General features: G+C 32.3%; 1 protein-coding gene and 1 long non-coding RNA gene across 2 annotated transcripts in view; one reads left to right on the top strand and one right to left on the bottom strand.

Moving 5' to 3' along the window:
- The window catches only part of LOC124359447 (tubby-related protein 4), a 47,524-nt gene that overhangs the window by 6,177 nt on the left and 21,735 nt on the right, over window positions 1-19,612 (top strand). The window contains exons 2-4 of the mRNA XM_046812189.1: window positions 14,817-14,981; window positions 16,493-16,675; window positions 17,556-17,663. Of these exons, the coding sequence (XP_046668145.1) occupies window positions 14,817-14,981; window positions 16,493-16,675; window positions 17,556-17,663 (456 nt within the window). The remainder of the gene's footprint in view (window positions 1-14,816; window positions 14,982-16,492; window positions 16,676-17,555; window positions 17,664-19,612) is intronic.
- LOC124359448 lies at window positions 12,562-16,597 on the bottom strand. Its single transcript, XR_006922150.1, has 2 exons — window positions 16,458-16,597; window positions 12,562-12,753 (listed from the first exon to the last, which is right to left on the bottom strand). It is a non-coding gene; the product is annotated as an uncharacterized LOC124359448 (long non-coding RNA).

The following is a 19,612-nucleotide window of genomic DNA, read 5'->3' on the forward strand; positions in this document are numbered from 1 at the left end:
AAACACACACCCTGGGCCAACGACAGCTGGATGACATGAAGCAAGGGTGGTAGAAGTTCATGTTTGGCTGCTTTCAGTATTTTAGCTGAGATTCCATCCACTCCCGTTGAAGATTTAGGCTTCAATGAATCTATTGTAATTGCAAGCTCTTCAATTGATACGGGTTTTCAGGATATGTATAGTTTGTTCCACAGGATTGCATGAGTAGTTTCAGCTTGGTTATAAGAAGGGCTGCTATTATTTACCTCTAATTGTTTCATCTGCTGTTGTTGTAAAGTATCTGTTGAAGTGATTAGCTACGTCTGTAGCATTATCTACCACTCTTCCATTTACTTCAAGGTTTATGGCATTTACAGAAGACTCTTTGGACGATTTCCTCTCACCATTGATTATTTGCCAAACAGCTTTGCTTTTATTTCATAGATCGGCTAATGACAGATGCGCTATTTTCTTTTCTTTTCTAAGTTTTTAAGTCGTAGGCTTTTTTTAGTCGAACAGCAGTCTGTTTATCATTGTCTGAGTTATTCAGGATGTACTTCCTTTGAGCCTCCAAAAATTCCTCTTTCAATAGCTTTGCTTCTTCGTCGTAGCATGCAGATATTTTGTAGTTGCGGTTTTGTCTAGACTTCTTCAGGGGGCAGTATATATCTAGATTAAAAGTTAGAGTGTGAATCAGAGACTCATATGCGCCATCTACATTGGTCTGAACCAAAAACTCCAATCCAGTTCTCAGCTGCAAGATTTTGTTTTAGGTTGTGCAAATTTTGTGCATTGACGGTGACGACGAAGAGAAGATTCTGTTATTCGTTGTCTTGCTGGGAAAGTGAGGTGACAAAGCTGACACGTGTGGTCTGAGATCGCCGTATGCATTATATCAACCTTAATAAGATTTGTACTGACGTTTGTACATACGGCATCAATAGATGTTTGTGAAGATGCAGTAAATCCTAGTTGCTGGGAGTTGAAGCCTCGTCAGGCTGTGTGAGGCCATAAGGTCGTTGAAAAGGGTTCTTTCAGGCAATGGCTGCAAGTTGTCGATATTGATGTCACCTATTAGAAGTACCTTGCCCTTGTCTGAAGATGGAAAAATGAGCCCAGTATAATCTGACAGAGCTCAAGTGCTCGAACGATAGTTTCTTGGCGTTTTATAGGAGGGCGATATACTCCTAGAATGTATAGAATGTATTATTTCAAATGTATTATTAGAATGTATGTTTTCAATACAGATCCATCGATGTAACTACAGTGGTACCATTGTTATTTACTGTATAGTTCTTTGCATTGCCAAATAATGTAAATTATTATTAAATTACATTAAGTGCATTAATGCTGATATTGTTGATGTAACTGTGTTGAAACTTTTAACTTTTAACTATCTATGTTGGACTTGGCTACCAGAATGTGCTGTATTTATAACTTTGTCAATGATCATGAGATTTATACGACAATAAAGTGATTTTGATTTGATTTGACTCCTTGATTTGAGAAAAGTAAAATTTAAAAGCTACGCATTAAACAAAATTGCTAAAATTATATCAGCCATGAAGCGTAAACCTTTTACTTCTATTGAAGATTTAGCCCCTGATGAAGATCGTGGAACCTTTGACAATTCAATTTTGAAAATTCTACGAGACCACTTCTCAAAATGCAACTCTAGGGAAAAAAGGTAATTATGTTAACATGTTTGTCTAACTCTTGGAGTGTAAGAAAAATAATACAAGAGTTCAATGTTCCAAGTTGTACGGTGAGACAGTCAAAGAAAAATGGTACAGCAGTGTGGATGTTCTATGAGAGTAATTAAATCAGCAGAGTTTTACCACGTATGAAGGATTGTGTCCTCGTTTAAAACCAGACTGGAGATACATCAAACTGCTTAAGGGACTAGTTTTATGCAATTTAATGGAGGCCTTTCGACCTTTTAAAGAAAAAATATCCTACATTAAAAATCGGATTTTCAAAGTTTTCAAAACTACGACCAAAAACCTGTGTGCTGGCAGATTCTAGCAGTACACATTCGGTATGTGTATGCACAACCCATACAAATCTTAAACCTATGATAGAAAATGCAAAAATTAGCACAATTTCAAGTGGCTAATTGTATACTTATAAACATGGTATTGCTAAAGCACTGTGCAACCCTGCCTCTACAAAGTGTCGAAAAATTTGAAGAAAAAGGCATTGAAAAAGTAGCTTTTAGACTATGGATTATAGTTGATAGATGTAATCTGGAGTATGTAACCTTGATAGCTCTTAGTACCTTGTCATGTGCGACTTGTCTTGAGAACTAAAGTTTTGTGCTTCAAGATGAAGCACAAAACATACCATTCTTTGACTTTGAATTGTAGGTCAGCAGAAGGATCTTATTCTAAAATGTAAGGACTTAAAACTAAGTTCAATTTTCCATCCACTTTGTCAGACTCTAGCAGAATAAACTTTTATGAACAGGTGAACACTCGCTGAGCATGCTGGGATGTCTCATGATTGAACTGAGCACTCTAATTGGCTGTGATGGATGTGGCGGAGTTTGAGACTAAGCCACATTTTCAACATTGTTTTACAGTGAGATGTAGTGGGTTTAGTTACAAAATAACGGTTTTATTTGAATTCAGCGTGTTTGAAACTATGGAATAGGATGTATAACTCAATTTAGACAAGAAGTGGTTGTGGGGGAGTTTAATTCAAGGCCCGTCATATATTTAAAAATGTTTTCTCTAAAGGCAATGTTTATTTTACAATGTCCATTTTAAAAAGGAATACAAAGTATTTGATTATTATAAAATTAATTATGACATAAATATACCTACACACAAATGTAGATCCAAGAATCAGACTTTTTTTGCAGTATAATATTCAGACAAACAAAAATCTAAAACAGGTTAAATAACTTCTTCAAAGATGCCTACTACAAGATAGAGAAGCCGTAAAGATTGAACAATCATGCCACAGTAGTGTCAGAGATGTCAGTATTTTTTCCCTAAACTCCTCTTAGGACTCACTGAAGAACTCCCACCTCATGAGCAACTACAATTCCCAGTTGTTGAATGCTGAGCATCAAGCTGTTATATTGGTAGTTGCTTAATGCATTGTCAGTAGAAATCTACTAGCATTAAGTCAAGTAATACTTCCCACCATATTCAGCAATATCTAACACAACTTTATGAAATGGTATGTCGTGTGGAAGTAATTCCTTAATTTTCTATGTTTGGAATTTGGCACATCTGACAAGAAGCAACTATATTCCTAGTATCCGATATCATCCCCGGCTAATAAAAATACATTACAGCTAGTTTCTTGGTTTTTTAATCCGTAAATGTGCCTCATGCAACAAACCAATTATAAATGATGTCAAGTTCTATGGTATTACAAGTTTGTTTTTTATTTAAATAAATGAGTCCATATGTCAATTTAAAATAATAAGTGGGCTCAAATTCGTTGGTCCAATCATTGTTGGGCTATCCTTTATTCCAGTACCTCATGACTTTAGATAAAACTCCATCACTTTTTGTTTCAAGCTTAAACCGTACATACTGGTGTGTAAAAAAAGTCAGTTCTGCACCAACATTTCTACAAGTCAGTTCTGTGCGTACATCTTGCATTGTAATGTTATCTTCGACATCTTCATACACAAAATTCTGTGAAAGTAGGTATGCCACAATCATGTCTTTACCACACAGGTTCAGTTCTAATTTATAAGGTAGTAATTTTATTCTTAACCTTCTGTACATTATTTTTAATTTGGAATATCTCTTTTTTAATGATAGCTGCCAGAGGTGAGTGATTTGAATACACTTTCACTTGAGAATGCCCATACAAATAATTGTTAAACTTCTCAAATGTAAACAAGATTGCCAATAGCTCCTTTTAAATTTGAGCGTAATTAGTTTTGTATTGGGTTAGGGATCAGCTGGCATACATTATTGGTTTTCCATTTTGAATCTTGAAGGACAACCAAGAGCATTTTGGCTTGTATCTGCGTGAATTATAACCGGTTCAGTAGGATTAAAGGTCGCCAATACTAATACATTAGTGTTTTTAATTTTTTAAAAAGATCCTTATGTAAATGTTCTCAAAATCTTCAACATTCTTCTTTAGAAACATCCTAAATGGGGAAACTAGTTGTCAAAGATAGGGCAAAACATTCTCAAAAAGTTTACCATGCTCAAAATCTACTAGTCATTTTTATTCTTGGGCGATTTTAGGTTCTGAATTGGCTACTTTTTTCAGGATCAGGTATGTAGCCTAATTTATTAAATATGAAACCAAGGAACTTAACATTGCCCCCACAATACCGCAACTTTATTAGAGTTAAATTTTATATTTTTCTCCCTTGCTACTGAAAGAACCTCTCCAATAATAGCATTTAATTCTTTTTCTGTGTCTCCAGCACAAAGAATGTCATCAAAGTATACAACTCCTTTTATATTTCCACAGTATTTACTTGCTAGTTTCTGAAAATATTCAGGTAATATTGATAAGCCAAAAGGGGTGCGTGTATATCTGAATATTCCAAAAAGTGTACTAAAGCTGCAAAGCTTACTACGTTCTTCATCCAAAAGTATTTCACGCAATCCACTTTGTAAATCAAATAGATAAAAATACTTTTTGTTAGAAAGTTTAATAGCAAGATCTTGAAACTTAGGTGTTTCCTAATCCCTTAACAAGAATCTCTTTAATTTCTGGAGATCGTTGCAAAGTCTAAGTGAAGAGTCTGGTTTTTCAACAATTACCAATTTATTTATCCACTGGCAAGGTTTATGAACAGGAACAATAACACCTGTTTTCACTAAGGTTTCTTTTAGTTTATCTTTAATTTTTAGTGGAACCCGCCTTGCTGGAGAAGCTTTATGAATAGCATTTTCCTTAAGTTTCAAGTGACCCTATTCAGGAAAACACCCTAAACCAATGAAAATATCTACATTATTCTTTAAAAATAGTTTATTTCGGGGATCCAACAGCACTATTTGTAACAGGATGTATCCTTTTTATCTAATCTAAATCTACACATGTTTGTAGCCCTAATATTGGATAGCATAAAATTTGTTTTACTACAACTTTAGAAAAAAATTATTAAATTTTTTTTCAGCTCTAGTTGAACTGTTAGCAAAGGTTTAATTTAAAAAAAACCTCATAAGCTTGAAGTTTAATACTAGTTTTACTTAGTTTATACATATTTTTTCAACACACCATTGTGGATAATATTTACTTTGGCCCCACTATTCAATTTAAAATCAACAAATTTACCCAAACTCTTTTTCACCACTGCTTTTTAGAGTCCATAAGTGATGATTTTACTTAATTTATTTTAAAATTTCTAGTGGCTGACAAATTTTGTAAGATTCGGACTTGTACTACTACTTGTACATTTGAAGACTCATAATTTCCATCAACTTGAAATGACCTTTTAATCTTCATTTCACACATATTTGAAAAATGATTGAAAGGTTTACTTTGAAATATTGTTTTCCATAAGCTGGCAACTTTATAAACTATGTTTTAACCTGCATTTACCGCATACTTTATTAACATAATAATTACGGGTCTGTTATTTTCTTGCTTGGACCTAAGCTATTGATTGCTTTCATGAACCTTTGATACTCCATTTAAGGCTTGATGGGTGAAACTTCAGAGGCAAAACTATTTAATATAGATAAATTCTTCTCCACCATTTCTACAATATTAAAGACATTTACTATCTTATCTAAACTGAGATCTTCTTTAAGAAATTTTATTTGAGTATCTGTAAAATATTCCAAGAATTATTTGTGCTTTCAGAGTTCGATCTTCTTGTTTATCAAACTCATATCATTTAATCTATCCTTTCAGATCTGAATAAAAATGGTCAAAACTTTTACCCATATGTTGTTATTAATAAATTTTAATAATAATGTTTTGTTTTGTAAACAATATTTTTTCACGTATTAAAAAAAATTGCGAAATGATTTATTTTTTCAGTAACATCCTGCAATTTAATAGATTCATATAATATAAGAACATCAACTCCAAATAACATTATTTAAGAACGCTACCGGTAATTAATTTGATTTTTTTTTTAAATTTCAGTAGCAATGAAATAGATTTGAATGTCTTGTTTGATGAAAAAACTAAAATTTACATCCAAACTTTCATCTCAAACACTCAAAACATTAGGTCTTCTAAACTCCATAATTCTTAGCTTACCTTTATTTTTATCAGAATGACTGACATTATTATCAATATTCAATTCAGTAAGCATTAATATTTTATAAACATGTGCAAGATAAATTGACCTTAAAATATTCAATTTGTATTTCAAATTATTATAAACTTAACTAAAAGATCATTCCCTTCAGTACATTTCCTAAGCTTTTTCTTAACAGCTTTTAATTATTTGTAATATTGAGCAATTCTGTAAAATGTAGTATACATGTACCACTTAAAATGGCATCAGTGTCACTCGGCTAAAATAATTTAAACATTTTTTGTAACTAACATCTGAGGCTGAATGTATTAACCAATACTTAGTGGGCTCATAAAAATTTTCATATTAATGTCTGTGCAATGTTTTAAGGTATTAGGTTCAGTAGTTTCGAGACTCCATGGTCAGTTAGTTAGTTGTTCTCTTAAATATAAACTACTAATACAAGTTTATTGGTTTATATTCTCTGGAAATTACTTTCATGTTGTGAACATGAACAAACAAAAAACTATTAATTTTGAAGAAGTACAATGAAACTTGTTTCTGTCTGAAACTACAACTTTCACTGAAAACAATCATCTATGGGTGAGTTACAAAAAGCCCCTGATTTGTCACTTGAAAAGGGCACTTAAAAAGGAATCTAAAAGGAAGAAGATCTATATTATGTCAGACTTCAATATTGACACTTTGGAGTCCTGTAGAAATTACAATATAAGAAATAGGTTTATTAATTTATTGTCTGCATATGGTTTTGTAAATAATTTTAAAATGCCAACCAGAGTGACGAAAGAATCTAGATCTTGTATAGATAACATTACCACTAATAAGAGAGTTAATGAAAGTAAGTTGTTAAATATTGAACTAGGATTGTCTGATCATAGGGCTTTGTTGATGTCTATTGAATACAGAAATGACTTGTCAGCACAACACTTTTCGACAAGAAAAAGAATTTTTTCAACTCAGAATATGGCTTGTATGGTAGGCTCTGTTAGTAAGAGTTCATGGAAATTTTGTGAGTTTAGCACAGCACAAGAGAATTTTAATAGGTTTCTAGATAGTTTTAAAACATGTTTTGAAGTTTCTTTTCCTTATACATCTGTCAAATTTAAATGTGGTTCCCAAAGTGCATTTAAAAATAAGAAATGGGTTACGAATGGGATAATTGTGTCAAGTAAGAAAAAAAGGGCTCTTCACAAAATGGCAAAATATAGCAATGATGTAAATTTTAAGAAATATGTAAAAGATTATAAACATATTTTTAAAAAAAGTTTGTGCTGCTGCTAAAAGAATGTATAATTGTAAATATATCAAAGATTCTGAAAATAAAAGCAAAGCTGTGTGGAATGTGATAAAAACTGAATTAGGTATGAATACAATTAAAAAATCTGACTGCATGAATCTCAAGGTACAAGATGAAATGTATACAGATGCTAAGCATATTGCACATTATTTCAATACAATGTTTGTAAATATAACTAAGAATATTGGTGCCAAACCACAGATCAATTCAGCTGTTCAGCTACTAAGTAACGTTTCTTGTAATAAACAAGCCTCATTTGTATTTAAGTGTGTTTGTACTCAAGAGGTTTATAGTGTCATAATGAGTCTGAGAGACACGAAGTCTGTAGCATGGGATGAGATCCCAGTGGGAGTGCTCAAAGCTACTGCAATGTACATCTCACATCCTCTGGCTTTGATTATTAACCAATCATTCATGTCTGGTGAATTTCCCATCCAACTGAAATATGCAGATGTAAAACCAGTTTTTAAAAAAAGGTGAAAAACAGGATCCAAACAATTACAGACCAGTCTCCATCCTATCCAGTATCTCCAAAGTCTTTGAAAAAATAGCACACAAACAGTTATGTAACTACCTAGAGAGTAATAGTTTTCTGTGTAAAAGTCAGTATGGTTTTCGCTCTGGCCATAGTACAGTTGAGGCTGCCTCTAATATGGTTGAGCAGATCCTGGGGGCTTTGGATGGGTCACAGAGTACTGCTGGTGTATTCTGTGACCTCTCCAAGGCCTTTGACTGTGTAAATCATTCCTTACTTGTTAGTAAACTAAAATTTTATGGGATTTTGGGCAACTCTTTAGCATGGTTTCAATCTTTTCTTCATGGTAGAAAGCAAAGAACGCTAATCAACAATAATGGCATAAAAAATATATCATCATGGGTGAATATATGTGCTGGTGTACCACAGGGGTCCATTCTGGGCCCTTTGTTGTTCATTATCTTTATAAATGACATGCCACATAATATTAGAAATGACCTGATTTTGTATGCTGATGACACAACATCTCTGGTAAAATGTAACAGGGAGCAAGATTTAAAATTAGAAATAATTAATTCCCTAATAGACTTAGAAAAATGGTTTACTTGTAATGGGCTCGCATTAAACAGTGATAAGACACAAATTGTAAAATTTCAGACTGTACAAAATAAGGCTATGTCCAATTTTAATATAGATATAGATTGTTACAGTAAATACCACTAAGTTTTTGGGGCTAGTTATTGATAAGAATCTTTCTTGGAGACCACACATAGAACTGCTAAATAAAAAACTGAGCTCAGCTTGCTACCAAATGTACACATTGAGAGAGCTGGTTGATATTAAGACTAGGCTCATAGTTTATTATGCTTGCTTTTGTTCATTGGCACAATATGGGATCCAAGTGTGGGGATGTAGTTCAGGTATTTTCTCTGTTTTTAAAGCTCAAAAGAGATATATTAGAACCATGCTATTTTTGAATCAGAGAGATTCATGTAAAGATATTTTTAGAGATATGAAAATATTGACCATTCCATCATTGTATTTAATATATATATATATATATATATATATATATATATATATATATGTATAATATATATAAATATTATCATAGCTGTTTAATATTTATTCATAATCGCCTAAATTCAGAAACTATAATTCATCATGAACATCAGTATGGCACCCGTTTTAAAGACAATCTGCAATTTCCTCTTCACAAATTAACATTATTTGAAAGCTCTCCAAATTATATGGGAATTAAATTTTACAACAAATTACCTCTACATGTAAAGCAGCTAACACTGTTCAGTTTTAAAAAATCAGTGAAAAGCTTACTAATTAATAAGGCCTATTATAATATTTCTGAATTCTTGCAGGACAATCTGCAGCTTGTGTAGTTTTAGTGAATTTGACAAAAACATTGTTAATGTATGAAATGTTGTACAAACTGTTTTTTACCATATAGTATGTATTATTGAGAAGCAACCTGTTCACACAACATGTATAGTTGTATAACTGTGGATGTTATGTTGCAATAAATTTCTTGATTCTTGATTCTTGTCCTTCCAGCAAATTAGTGCCAACTGGCTTCTCTTCTATACACAAGTATATTGTCTAATTGCGACTATAGACTAAAATGTTTCAGATCTTAATTGTAAATCCAGGCTTCTTATAATGATTCTTATTTGAATTTTGATTAAAACCATATGATTTCTTTTTTAGAAAATGTGACATGGCCAACATGAGTCCAGTATTTCTTTTTTTATACTAAGTTAAAAGAATGCCAGCATTAGTTGTAAACTAAGTGCTGATGCAATGCATAATAAGCTCTGCAACATCTCTTGCTATATAATTAAAATAAATAGAAAACTTAATTACACAGCATTGCACAAAATGCCATAATAACACATCTTCATATAATGGTAAAACAAAGAAAATAATCCACAAGTAAATACTACACTAATAATATTGCAATATGGAATGGAGAAAAAGAGATAAAAAATGAAAAAAGCTTTACCAGCCTACAACATTATAGGGACTAAATTAATACTGTATTTAAAAAATTAACTTCGTTATTTTCAAGAAGCCAAGAATGTAATTTAGAGGAGATAGTGTTAATATTATTACTGTGTTTTATATGATGGGGTAACTGATTAAAATATTTAGGACCACTGTAACAATAAGCTTGCCTAAAAGTAACATTACTAACTTTAAGAATTTTAAACATATTTTTTGTGAGTTTCTAGTTTTGTAAAAGAGATCGTTGGTACATTGATTACCACTTCTGATATAAAAAACTTCAATAATTTAAACATATATAGATCTTGGACCGGTAATATTTTCAATTCTGTGAAAAGCTGAAAAGAACTATCCTATTTCTGTTTTGTCATAATGATTCATAGATAGTGATTTTGTGTGACTCTTAGTTTCTCTATTAGGTATTTAAATGCTTTCCCCCAACAAATTATTCCATATTAAAGCCAAAAATGAATTAAGGCAAAAGTAAAGTGTACTTAATTAAATAATTTAATTTTCTTATATTTAGAGAAGGTCACAGTCTGCTTTCCTCACAAAGGATTTTCCATCCTGGCACCATTCGTATTTGTGCTGTGGATGTTGCTTAGCTGATGCTGCTGGCTGCAGTTGCGGGATTTCTGCATTCGTTGTATATCCACTCCTTACTTGACTGTATTTCATAATTGATATGAACATTTTAGTTAAATGTTAAATTATTTCGTATTAACTAAGTATTTATTTACCTGATTAATTAGCTATCGATTTTCATATTTTTTCATGCATTGAAGTATATGAAATAGCCATTTGTTTGAACAAGTTAAATAATTTATGCATACTACCTAAGTGAGGGCCTGCAAAATTTAAATATACTGCATTATGTGCCTGGCCAGAGGTCCTTTCTAGATTTCTATTACACCAAAAGTTTTCTTTCACCAACAGAACCAGCTGCAATGTGTTTTAGTTTGTTTTTTGTTGTTGTTGTTTCCCAGTTACCTGTAAGGGTGACTGAGTACATTTTATTTTTTTGATTGTCGTGCTTCTAATAATGGTATAATGTGTTGTCTTTTGTAAAAGGTGGAAATAAATGTTTTCTGGGGATGTTTTGGATGTTTAGTATAGAGTCACAATGCACATTTCTAATAATTATAAATAATGGCCACTGTATTCACTATAGTTCACAATGTTTTCTACTGGCACCAAATATGACACCAAGCTTTACCAGTAGGTAAAGCTGTTTTATCATTGTATAAAGAATTGGTGGAGAAGTTTGGGATTAAAGAAAAGAAGGATAAATGTGTAGTTTTTTATAAGTTCAGTTATTAATTTGTCCTCTATAATTTTCAGTCAATATTAATTTCATTTTAAAATGCCTACAGTTTTGAAGTGATTAATAATAACTGTTCAAACATTTCCTTGATTTAATCTGTGACCAGATAATATTTAAAAGTTATTCGACAATAATTGTTGTGTAACTCATCCTTGCGTCACAATGGAAATTTATAATCGGTGGTCATCAGTGGGTCACTCTGTCCCCAAAACTAGGGCTTTCTCTCCAACATATCCATCTTTCAGTTCACTATGATAAAATATTGAAATATAAAAATTACTCTCAAGCTATAAAATAGAAAGGATTGTGACTCACCGTTTTTGCGATAGGAAACTTTGACACTGTCATATTTGGATTCCCAATTTTGGAAATGTTAGTTATTTCTCTGCAAAGTATGTATTGAGAACCACATGCATATACAATTTATGTAGTTCTACTAGTTCTGTCAGTTTTTATAACTATGTGAACATCCTGTAATGTTTATTGGTGGAAAAGGAACTTTTACGGACTGTGATAAAATTGTAATATTAATAAAAAATGCTTTAACCCTCTTATTTACACTGAGCAGATATACATATTTTCTCTTATTGTCTGATGAGCAAAATAGATCTTTGGATATAATCAGAATTTGCCTTAAACTCGATGAAGAATATGAAATTGTATATTCTAAAACACAGTCTCTATGCTTTGTAACAATGAAATATCTATAAGATTTATGACCAAATTTTATTAAAACCTGTGTTATTTCATAATCTAGTACATTATACTTTTATAGGAATATCTTTATTAAGACCATGTGGTACAATTCAAGATATAAGATTAATGAAAAAAAATTGAAATCACCTAAAAAATCCATTTCTGAAGTGTTCAATAAATATTATCAATATCTAAATAATTTACAAATTACAAAAAGTTTATCTTGAGAATTTTAATTACAATGTTAGTACAAAAATCAATTATTGGAATATTAATATATTGATTGGATGTTTGTTTGGTAATATGATGGTTTGAGGTATCTTCTAAAAGTTTTAACATCAACATGAATAGATATCTTTTATAAGAGAGTCACTGTGAAAGAGATGGAGGTCATTAGATTATTTCTAAAATTATCACTGGTGATGAGACATGCATACTATTCTGAGTTTCCAACTCAAGGAAAGAGTTGTGTATGTGTGTTTGAAGATGAGTCATTCCTCCACAATGGTCAAGAAACAACAATCGGAGAAGAAAGTAATGTACGCTGGAGGGACAAATAACTATCACAGGAAGTTGGCACACTGAACAATGCTTGTCAGAAGTATTTCAAGACTTAAACATTAATGGTTTAATTTTGCACCATGACAATGCTCACACTGCTAAAAGAACTTTAAAGTTTTTGGCTGAAAATAGCATCAAAATGATAGGAGTACTCTTCTTATGTACCTGATCTCGGTATGTGCAACTTCTGGTTCTTCTGCAGTCTGAAAAAACATTTGCACGGTCATTCCTTTTCATCAGAATCCTAAAATTGATAATGAGAAATGTTAATATTTTCACTTTATTCTAAAAATTGAGTAGCTGGGTGTTGTCAATTTTGCTCTTTTAACAAGTGAAAAATCGAACTTCAAAAGTACTATTCCAAAGTACAATTTATAATAAAAATATATTATTCTTGATATGATATTATCAGTTTTACAAGTAAAATGTTAGCATAAGGAGTTGAAACAATAGTTTCACTATAATAATTCATGCTCAAAGATATAAAAAGTTTCTCATCTTGAAAAACTGAGACCAGACTATGGAGTGTCGGACAGAGTTGTGAGCGCTTTGTTTACCCTCTAGCTACAAACTCATTACTATATCAAACTATAGAAATGTTTAATTTATGGTAAGTGTATAAAGTGTGTTATACTTATTATCTAAAGAGTTTTTAAAGTTCTACAAAATAAAAAAATACATTTTAAAAACACATGAAAAAAAGGAACTTGAAAATGCAAAACATATTTTTTAAATTACAAAATTTATCAAAATAGGTAGTATGACATTATTTGAGGAAAATTAAGGAGAAAATAAAATAAAAAGGTCATGCTTCTACATATTTACAAAAATATGGGTTGTAAATAACAAAAAAAAAACACAACCATTCTTGGTAAGTAGAAGGGCGAGCAAGACAGGTAGGAGCTTTGGACCAGACACTAGTCTGTAAAGTAGTAGTTGATGGGATAAAAATTATCTGTACAATAAGTTTTCCCCTATTTACGATTTTTGGAATACATTGACTGAACTATTACAAGGAGTCACTGGTTATATAATCTAAGGTGTCATACTGTTTTGTCTTTTTTAGAGATAAACCAATTTTAAAATTTCTAAGTTTCAAGTTGTTTTTGGGCTCTTTTTATCAGTACTATGTACCTTGTACTGTACTGACTTATACTGAACTAAATCTGTAAAATTAGATCCTCACGCAGACTTTGGATCCATTTGGATGGTTAGAAAATGGCTAAAAATCAAACAAATTTATTAGTGTAGGGGGTAAGGGGAGCCTTTCCGACCAAGAGACAAAACACAGTTTTAGTTAAATTGAGAAAGCAAGTCATGCACTAATTATTTTTTCTCTCCTCCCCCAATCCAGAGCCATCAGAAGATTAATTTTTGGTACAGAATACAAAAGGAAGGTTCCCAGACAGTCAAAAGTAACAACTATCTATTTGAATGTTGAATTTAGCTCAAGTTCACCTTCCCTTTGTTGTAGCGTCTGGTATGTCATGCTGTCTCAGACTTAACTCCTGGAATCTGGAGTCATGTTCGTTTGAAGAGATCCAAAGAATGTCGGTGACAAAGAAGCTCAAAAACGAACCTTTACGTTTCGACATCAGAGACGCTTTTAAATAGATTAAGGGGGAGACTTATTGCCTCATCAGGTGCACAATTGAGTGATCTGACATGATCTCTAAGCATGGTGTAACAACTGAGCTAAATTCAACATTGAAATTGAATAAACTCTTCCTACCATAGCTATGTTATGTGTAAAAAACGATCTATTGTATGAACAAATGGTAAATCATATTTCTGCACAATTATTTATGTTTAGTTTTATGAACACACTAATATGGTCGAAACAGAGCTATATTAGAAATATTAAAATGTTAATCTTTGTAATAAAGTTGTTGATGACTCATTTTAAAACCACCCAGGAGCTGGCTGCTGAGAGGGCCAACTTCCTCTAACTCAACACTGGTTTTCAAAATTGTATATATACTGGTACGGGGATAATTTTCAGTACGCAACCCACTAGAATTTCAGCATTGACAAGTTTGTGGAACAGGATTATTGCACGAGTTGCTGGTACTATGGAAGGCCAGATGCTTTTGCCCTCGCCTAATGGATGTGGACAGTTCTGCATCTGCAATATATTTGAGTTGGATAAATTTAAAGAGGTCATACAATATTGGCTTTATTTTATTTTGTGCTTTTCTTCCATTTTCCATGTCTGATATATTTCTATTTGTATTTAGGATTTTCTAAAATATACATAATTCTGTAGGACGAGGGATGGAAGTTGAACCGTACCAACTACTACCAGGAGGGATGGCTAGCAACTGGCAATGTGCGGGGGATTGTGGGAGTTACATTCACCACCTCCCACTGTAACAAGGCACTGGAGACTCCCCCTCGTACCAACTACAATCTGCGTGGCCATCGCTCCGAGGTTGGCAGCCTGTTCATACTAATATCATTGACATATGTGGTGCTCTGAAGTAATGAGCACTTGTGTTATAGCCTATATTTTTCAACAACAAATCTTACTTTTATAATTTAACTGTAAATGTATTAGAATTATTTATTTTCAAAAATATTTATAGATATTAAAGTAAGTGTTTCAAATTATGTTTATATAACCGTTTACATTGAAATTAGTTTATATTTTATGATTACAACTCATCTTAGTGTTACACATAATCTTTGCATTTTCTTTTGTAAAAAAGAAAAGTTTATGTTTACTTTTTACATTGAAGCAGTCTAACTGGGGTATTTTAGAAGAAAATATAATGTATTGACGGGTAAATAACAATACTAACTACATACACAACAAAACAGGGATGCCAACAATGTTTGGGAGTTTTTTATGCAGATGAATTTTCATTCTTTGCTTGTTCAGAATAAACATAATACGAGGGGTATTAGAAAAATAAGGTTCCCTATGCCGCCGAGACAGAACGCGATATGTTGGGAAAAATCTGGCAACACTGTCTTACTCATCAGCTGTCCCTCTCTCTATCCATACCACTCGCGCCTCGCTACGTCCAACAGTGCCGGCCTAGCTGCCTTCGAAGATGGAGCTCCCTATCGTTGTTACCGCCAGATGCAAAATTCATGCTGCGATACGTTTTTTAAATGCAAAACAGATTTCACCTATTGAAATTCATCGTCAGTTAATCAAAGTTTATGGAGAAAACTGCATATCTGTTCAACACGTTCAGAAATGGTATAGAGAATTCAGTGAAGGCCGCATGGAAATTCACGATAAAAACCGAAGTGGACAGCCTTCAGTTTCAGATGGAGTTGTTGAAAACGTTGAGACAATATTGCTTGAAGATCGGAGAATCACCATTCACGAACTTGCTTTGCTTATTCCTGAGATATTTAGCACGATCCAGAACCTCCCGAGAAGAAGATTGTCCAGTGGTGTGAGGCTTCTCCATAACAATGCTCGACCTCATGTCTCACGTCAAACTCAAGAACTGCTGAAAAATTTTGGCTGGTCTATTGTGCCCCATCCCCCTTACAGCCCAGACCTAGCCCCAAGTGATTATCACTTATTCCCAAAATTAAAGGAACACTTGGGTGACCAACGCTTCAGTACCGATGATGAAGTCAAGGAAGAGGTTACTCGATTCCTCAAAGGATTAGCGGCAGAATTCTACAACATGGGGATATAAAAGTTGGAGCATTGTCTACAAAAGTGTTTGGATAGAAATGGTGATTATGTGGAAAAATAGCTTAACTTTTAAGTTTTAAATTGATGTATAACACTAAGTAGAAATATAGAGCTGTCTATTTTATAAAATTATGGGAACCTTATTTTTCTAATACCCCTCGTATAAACAAAATTGCAAACATTCATCTGTTTCTGGCAAAATATTTCCTAATTAACAGTATTTGTTTTTTTACTTCTAAAACTTACAGTAATATTTCTCTAAGTATGTAATTTTCTTGTAGGTGATCTTGGTGAAGTGGAATGAGCCATACCAGAAACTGGCGTCATGTGATAGTTCTGGGGTGATCTTCGTGTGGATCAAATATGAGGGCCGATGGAGTATAGAGCTGATCAACGACCGCAACACTCGTGTCACTCACTTCAGCTGGTCACATGATGGCAGAATGGCCCTCATATGTTACCAGGTACTTCAGTTCACTTCAGACTAACTTTATTCTTAGTATTCAGTCCTGCTTTCAAATTAACTCAATATAAAGTAAGTAATTAAGTCTTCAGCTGTCCAACCTCAAATCATCTCGATCACTGACTGTTTGAATCACTTAGAAGTGAAAAACCACCATTTCAGGTTTTTATAATGTTCATAATTCTGCAAAAATAAATATTTGGCTGTCATATGTATTCTTTTTACTGTAAAAATGGATAAAATTTATTAAAATATTTGTTATAATCAGTTGAAAAATATATATACAGTGAAGAATCCCTACAAAGACTACATGATCTATGAATGGGGCAAGTACCTTTATCAGTCCGTTGGTATCTTAATTATCCATGAATAACTGTAAAGCACCATTACACAAATAATAAACTTAAATCTATTGTAATTTTATTTGCCTATTAGATAATAGTAGTCGATGTGGATGGACTAATAAACTTTCTAATAATTTACAGTGGTCTGCTATTTTATAAATGTTATATTTATGGCTAATTCAATCCATAGTAATTAAATCAATTTATAAACTAACTATAATTAACAATAATTTTTTAATCCGAATTTAATAATAATTATTTATACTAATCAATTAATGGTTCTTTTATGTTTCTTATTTATAATTTGAGAGTCTCAAACTTGTGAAGAATGTAAGTGTTTGTGGAAGCATTAATGTTTAATAAGACAGAATTACAGAAATAAACAAACTTTTCATTCAGAAAATTTATAATTTTTATAATCTATTTAATCTTCATCATTATGTCACATGTTGATGTGACAGATCATGGTACCATAACCATTGACACACAAGTGTCGGTGCGATAGATCTAGGGTTAATTTTTTCTCTTGTGTTATAGGATGGATTTGTGCTGGTGGGTTCTGTGGCAGGACAGCGCTATTGGTCCTCCATGCTGAACCTTGAGTGTACAATCACCTGTGGCATCTGGACACCTGATGACCAACAGGTCTGTTTCAGTGTTATTTGGTATTAGTCCTAGTATGGGGCATGTTCTTTTGTATAAGTACTGTTATGAAATAATTCTGCTGCTGCGCAGGAGTTGGTGTCCTGAACTGGTGCACTGTCTTATTCTGCTATCCATATAATAAGATCTTATTAATATCTTTTAATGCATATTTCCGTCAATTGAGAATCTCGCCGAGTGTGAAGTGCATGGTATTTTTTTAGTGCTAAAGGTGTGAAACTAGTTAAAATTCACCATCAAAACTGTGAAGTGTATAGACAAAACATTATAAATAATGAAATGGCATTCAAATGGGTAAGATCTTTAAAAGATGGGCGAAATAATGTTCATGATCAGAAACGGAGTAGGCGATTCTCAATGATCACCAACAATTTGGTGCAGGAATTGAATGATAAAGTGAAAATGAACTGACATTTCACATAGGTAATTTCACAATAAATAAATTAATTAATCACAATTAATTTCACAATTTCTTTATTACCAGAGAAATTTCAAGAAGTGTTCTCTATGACATGACATTTTAATTTGAATGTTAAAGCTATCTATTTTATCATGAAACACGTTTTGCTGTATGACAATGTTCATCCACATGCAGCAAAATGATCTCAAGATCTCATCTCAGTATTTTACTAGGAACAATTTGATAATCCCCCAAACAGCCCCAATTTACTGGCCCTTTGGTTTTTTTCACTAGAAGAAGCATCTTGAAGGTTAGCGCTGCAACGGTGACCAATAACGTTAATATACGATCATGTTGCAGTTACTGTGACTGTTTTGTTTAAATATGATGAATGCCTTAATACTAATAGCAATTATGTAGACAAGTTGATAAAAGTTATGGCTTTCATATAATACTAAATTCTCACAAAGAGTTTAATTGATATTTTTATATACAAAAACAGTACTTACTTAAAAAGCATGCTTTATATTTTTGTTTGAATACAAGTAAAAACCATCAAACCAAGTAGATTTTTTAATCATACAGTTTTACTATATTAAACTTTACTCTCAACATTATTAAACAAAATCCAGTAAGTCAGGAATCACAAACACCATGTTGTGTGTCAACTTCACTAACCCTAAAACATGCACTTTATGAAAACTAAACACAATACTAATTATTAAAACAGAACTACAGATACAGGTCAGAAGAGGTCTGCATCAACCGACCAACCACCTATGAATTCCTCTTCTTCTAATAAACAGGCTAGTCTTACCACTGTTATCTAAAATTGTAAAATTTCCGTATACTAATAAATATATTGAATTCATTTTCCTTTGACAAAATTCAGCTATTTGAATCTCTGGATGCATTCACTCTTCCTAACAAGAGTATTACAACTGGTTTTTGGACTTGTCTTCTTTACTCATCAAAGAATATGATTTGAGTAATCGCCTTTTTTGTTTAACTCCTCTATAACTCAGGTTTATGTCACAACAGATTTAAAGATTACTAAAGCTATTCCAATTCTAAAATCATAGAAATTTTAATCCTAATAACTTCAGACTAATATCGATGATCTTAATATTTGAGAAAATTGTACATGCCTGCATAATGTACAATCTAATGTGCATTATTGTATTACAGAACACTAATTTAGTTAATTACTGTAACATAATTCTTTCTTGAAACCAATAATATAATGTGTTCATCTCATTAAAGGTTTTATCATAATCCCTTCACAATTACCACTGTATCTTAATTTGTTCATAAAGCTATAGCTTCCATTAAGCCAACATGAGCTTAATTTGACTCCCTTTTTTACCTAAACAAGGCTCTTGACGTTATTTACCTAGGATTGTCAAGGTTTCTTAAGAATATGCATTTGAGTTAAAGATGAACTATGGTATAGTTTTCTTTTGATTTTTTTTCCAGAATTGCAATAGAATTTTTGTTGTGTTTTTTTCCGGATAGTCAGGGGTCTCAGACC

The sequence above is a fragment of the Homalodisca vitripennis genome, chromosome 4 (genome assembly GCF_021130785.1).
Source record: "Homalodisca vitripennis isolate AUS2020 chromosome 4, UT_GWSS_2.1, whole genome shotgun sequence".
In the NCBI taxonomy this organism is placed as follows: domain Eukaryota; kingdom Metazoa; phylum Arthropoda; class Insecta; order Hemiptera; family Cicadellidae; genus Homalodisca; species Homalodisca vitripennis.